The sequence below is a fragment of the Argentina anserina genome, chromosome 6 (genome assembly GCF_933775445.1).
Source record: "Argentina anserina chromosome 6, drPotAnse1.1, whole genome shotgun sequence".
Taxonomy (NCBI): domain Eukaryota; kingdom Viridiplantae; phylum Streptophyta; class Magnoliopsida; order Rosales; family Rosaceae; genus Argentina; species Argentina anserina.
In genome coordinates, this window is record NC_065877.1 from 12433767 (window position 1) to 12439216 (window position 5450).

General features: G+C 38.9%; 1 protein-coding gene across 1 annotated transcript; it reads right to left on the bottom strand.

Annotated features, from left to right (window-relative positions):
• Positions 1-1681: 1681 nt before the first annotated feature.
• Positions 1682-5022, bottom strand: LOC126799280 (protein LEAD-SENSITIVE 1). The gene is made up of 3 exons (XM_050526445.1): positions 4858-5022; positions 4664-4737; positions 1682-2649 (listed from the first exon to the last, which is right to left on the bottom strand). Exons 1-3 carry the CDS (start codon positions 4875-4877, stop codon positions 1847-1849), a joined length of 897 nt encoding a protein of 298 aa, XP_050382402.1. The 5' UTR covers positions 4878-5022; the 3' UTR covers positions 1682-1846.
• Positions 5023-5450: the final 428 nt, after the last annotated feature.

Sequence of the window (5450 nt, forward strand, 5' to 3'; positions counted from 1 at the left end):
ACCTTTAGAAATATTATCTTGTCCAAAATGATATAAGTTGCAATAGTATTACTATGATTCTATGAAGGCATGAAGCTCCAACAAGTTGGGACTGGACCATATTTCCACTCTCATACCACACTTGACCATTAGGTTCCCAAAGGATAACCAGAGATTTTAGAATTTTGGATCGCGTGACAAAAAACCTATGTTGTATTTGGACGAAATAATCTTACTTTGATAACAAAAAATTGTTTTTATGGGAATTCTAATTTTCAGTAATATATATTCTAAGAATTTGAGAATTTTTTTATATTGATATTATTCTCTAGAATTTTAAAAATTATTAGAATTGCATGAAAAAGATTGGGAATTGAAGAATGACACATTTTTTTGTTGTACTTTTCTTAAAATTTCACCCTAAACAAGATAAAAATATCAATTTTTTGAAATTTAATTAAATTCTTTCTTGTTTTTTTCTGTTCAAAAGAGAAAAATTCCCATTCATATCATCACTGTCAAAGCCTCAAAGGTGCAGCAAGTAGGTCATACAACCAAAACTAAGACGATCTATCCACCATAGCTAGATATTCTCTTATTTCCTCAATCCATGCCTGCCAAGCTAACTCTTGGGAGAACCGAAAGAGACGCCCATTCTGGGTTAATAATTCAAGTGATAAGTCTCGTCCAGATGAGAGATAACATCGTTGTGATACTCATATATGATCACTCAAAGATTGCATGCATGGCTGTCAAGATGAGAGATAACATCGTTGTGATACTCATATATGATCACTCAAAGATTGCATGCATGGCTGTCAAGAAACACTTCATATAATTCAACTTTTGGTACCTTCGTAGGCTCTTTGATCATTGGGACCTTCGAAATATTATACAAAATTGATCATTAGCTCTCAGAATGGGTCTCTCAGTCACATGCCTGGACATATCAGCTCTTGGAAATCTCTAGTATCTCTATCTAAGATCACATATATCCATCCTCTAAATTTGGAGAAGTAGATAGGTCTACTTGAGGTGCCTAATCCCAAGTCTCTAGATTACATCGTGAGGCATCTAAAACTTAAAGAGCAAGTTCCTCATACGATAAGTAAAAAATGTGCACTATTCTTTCCTTTCCATTCAAACACTGCGGGAGATAATAGTTAAAGATGGCCAGGTCCAGCAGGGACCAAAAAGAAATTTGTACCACCGAGTCATAGATCTATCAGTTTCAAGAGCTTTCATTCTACTCATTAACATTGGTACACCATCTTAGATTCTTAGTCGAAATGTATGTACAACTAAATGCGGTTAGCAGTAATATTTAGACAGCAATCATGCCCAGCCGCCCAGCTTATTGAAAACTATCACAACTATTATCCAGTACCATCAATTATCTAGGACCATACAGCACAACACGAGCTAGTATGAATCTACTTCTCGGACACTGTTATTTAGTGGCAACAAATACAGGAACTGCGTACACGGCAGGCAACCTAAACTATACGTGTACCACCCACTTTTCCACTGATGTAAGATATATGCTCACCGAAGCAAGAGCATATGCTTTGATTACCCGGACAGAATAAGTGTTCTTACACCACAAATTCCGAGTTGTATCAAGCATTCCAGCTGAAACCTTCAACTTCTTAAGACAAATAATTAGTGCTTAACATCCATAAAGAGATGAACACGGAAAATGTAGATAAAAGCAGTCTTATATTTCAGTCTCACACACAGCAAATTAGTTGATCGGTCCAGACTAAAGGCCACTTTGGTACACGCACAACAAATCAATCCATTAAGCAGATGACATTGCAAATAGATAATCAACCCAACACCATAAATAAACACTTGAGCAAACCAACTACCGACTGACAAGGTTGGATATACTTCTTGACCAGAAGAAAAGGTTGGAAGGACCTGTTGTTGGGGCCGCAGAGATTCGGGACTCTGGCACCTGGATCAAGGAAGCTGCGATTTCAGATTCAGGCGCTTGGAGCAAGGGAGCTGAGATTTGGGTTTCCACCACGCGGAGCGAGCCAGCTGCAAGTCTCGTTGTCATATCCTCCACAGATACCTTCACTACATCCATCCTCTTGCCAATGTCAGCACTGTACCTACTAGCACAGTATACTCCAATACCTACTGCAACCATGCCATAAAGGTTGGTGGTGACAAGACGCAATGGTGTTGCTAACACGGCGGCTAGAGGCCCCCCTATTATAGATGCTGCTTGACCACTTTGCCCAAGTGTTCTTTGATCCATAACAAGCAGCCCGGTTTTGCAATAGATAGCGAAGTCTTCACAATTGTTCTTAAATATACAGTAGCAACCAAAACCATGTTCAAGCAGGTATTTTGCTCGATGAACCACAATATCATCCGAGTCCGACACAGCAAGAGTGCACGTCCCTCCCCGTGCTTTAGCCAAAAATAGGGCAGGGTTGACAGAATATTCAAAACGATACAATACACCTCCTGCAAGAAAGCAGTTTAAGCATGAGCAAAGAACCCCACAGTTCTCATCTCGTGGAGTGCAGACTTCACAGGGCTGTCGAGGTTGAGCTGGTCCTGAGCTAACCAAGAGAAGATCCAGTACCGTCCCAGTTCCTACTTCTTGGCCACGCCTGGTGAAATGAATGACTTTGTCATCCCCGATATAGATGCCTGCGGTAAAGAGTTTATTAATCAGCAAATTGATATGAAGGACCAATCAATTACAAAAAGTCCCTTCCACTGGCTGCTTACCAATCAATTACATAATATGAAAGTACTCTTGCGGACCTTCAACATCAAGGAGTGACTAATCTAGAGTGATCAAAACTGAAAACACTATACTAACAATCCATTCTCCGTTCCAGGATTTAACCTATAGCTGGACCATTTAGTCATACAAGCGCCTCAGATCATCTTGATCACCGCATTAAAAAATAATTGATGAGTTTCCACATCCAAACCATTTCTATTTTTACTAAATAACGGTAAATAAAATCACCAAATAAATTAAATGGGCCAACACTTGTCCCTGCAAGTACTCAAATACTGGAAGTGCCCTTTGAGCATAACTAGTAATTACAACATGGGATTAATAAATTTCATGATTTCCCGTAATATATGGACTTGAACTTTAACAAATAATGCTGAGGGAGACTACTTTTCCTTTTTATTGCTTTTTATTTTGACCCAATGACTGAATGAACAAAACAGCATCAACACTGACTCAAGTCTGCAAATGGAACTCCCTCATCTCCATAACATGTAATTATCCTTTGGAACACTGAATTCTATCAACCACAGTATTGAGCTTAGCACAGTACAGAAAATTCTCCAAAAGTTTCTTTTAAGGTTTGTTTAGAGGTCCACATGTGTAAACACCATGCATTTAGAGTTACATACTAAAGTACTGGTCAAAGCCAACGTTCATAGGAAACTAATTGAGCCAACATCCATATCTTTATGCACCTCAGGGATACTTTCGTAACTCCAGTGACGATGGCAGCATCAGCTGATGCCAGACTTGTATGATTGTGGAGCTTACGAGCGTTATAAGCGCAATGTGGAATGTAAGACAACACTTATCATTTTTGTCAGATTAGTGGACAGACCAAGTCATCTATATATGTATATGGTATGATGACCTCTCGGTTACATATATATCACTCATATATACATATACACACAGGCCTTAACTGAAATGTATGTGTGCCTCCGACAAGACATCAAACAATAGAGGTCAAGCCAATTAGATCAACTATAAACTCACTGGAGCGGAAGAGAATAGAGAAATGTTGAAACTTGAAATTTCGCAGTATCTCACATATAAACTCACTATTTCTCTCCTTCCACATAAGCAATTATATTCAACAAAGAATGAGGAATTAAAAAGGTTAGAAAGAAAAGCAATCTGGAAGAAAAAGATGGGGAGAAAGCATTGTGCTTTGCATAAGAAGGAAGAAGAATGGTATACTTTAGGGAAAACAAGAGGCTAAAGTTGGTGCCTTCTACGACGCCCAAAAGCTACTCTTGAAAACGCAAGCTAAGGAGGTTGAAAAAGAAAAATGATGCTATGCCGTAACATTAATGTTGAGTACAGTGACTTGCAATAAAGTCAGATCTAGATTATAGGAAAATCTAGGAGAAGTAACACCTGAACTGGATCACCTCACCCCAAAAGAAACCAAACATCAATCCTCAATTCCTTATCCATACTCTACACCATTGGCCATGACTTAGATTCTATATTGCTAATCTCTCCTACTAAATCAGGCATTTCCCATCCTCTTCAGGCCAGAAAATCACTACAAAACACATAACTGAAATCATACAAGAATTGCTTGGGCAACATAAACCATAACAATGCCGTTTAAAATCACATTATCATTTGAAAGTCGAAACCATTAAATTTTCTGCGGAAGCAGCAATATTCTAGAGCTCAAAGTTCCAAATCTTTCCCATCCTTGACTTAATACATTCCTTCAATTCCACCATATAATCATTACCCACATGGCTACATCCTATCCCTATCTACTTCCTTAGATAATTAAATATAGACAAGCCTTAGATCATCTAACACACATACAAACAAATTGCATTTTAATGTAACAAAAAACCCCCCAAAACCATGATAATCATTTCACCGAATTGAAAAAAAAAGGGAACTTGGGAAGATAAGATCGATTACCATGATGGGCATAGATATAAGCAGTCCTCCAAGAGTAGATATGATCCCCTGGTTTAAGGCTTCCCTTAGCCACCCTGCAAGACCCATTTCCATTTCTATCAATTTCACCCGCTTAACCAAATATAACAACGTTACCCTGATTCAATCAAACCCAATACATAAAGCAATCTAATGACGATGATGAGGACATATACCTGTTGGAGAGCAGCCCCATGTTGGTGTTGGTGTTGGTGTTGTGTTCTTCTTCTCCTTTCTCAGAAAAGCAAAGATGATATGAGTTTTGGATTGATCTCTGGGAAAGGGAAGAAAAGCAGCGAGGGGCGGATAAACGGAATAAAGGGCAACGGATTTTGAACGCGGACCTTACTCGTTAAGGAAGGATGGGGACACCTGTTGCTGCATTTCCACGTGTCCGGAAATGTTGTCGACTAGGGCCGTTTTTTTTTCGTTTTTAAAGCCCAAGGCTGAAGTCGACCATCTTTTTGTCACTGAATGAATTGCTGAATTTAGATTTTAGAGCGTCTCATTTCACAGAAAAACAAAATTTGGGATTTTTTATTTTTACACTGTTTCTTTTAAGAAGAATTTTATAACTGTCGGCAGGCTGTGGGTCAACCTGATTTCCACATTATCCTTGCTGGTGGGAGTTGGGCTTTGACCTCAAGGCCCATTGATTGTCTATTTAGGATTTGGGACCCGAGAGGTCACTGCTCAGTATTTCATTTGATTCTTCAGCTGTGTGGTGCTACATTCCATGGCATGCAACATTGAGTGCTTGGGTTTTTCC

Coding starts and splice junctions, on each gene's coding strand:
- LOC126799280 (XM_050526445.1), bottom strand. CDS start 4,877: ATGGGGCTGCTCTCCAACAG. Junction 4,738..4,857: donor ATGGGGCTGCTCTCCAACAG/GTATATGTCCTC, acceptor TGGGTCTTGCAG/GGTGGCTAAGGGAAGCCTTA. Junction 2,650..4,663: donor TTATATCTATGCCCATCATG/GTAATCGATCTT, acceptor TCTTTACCGCAG/GCATCTATATCGGGGATGAC.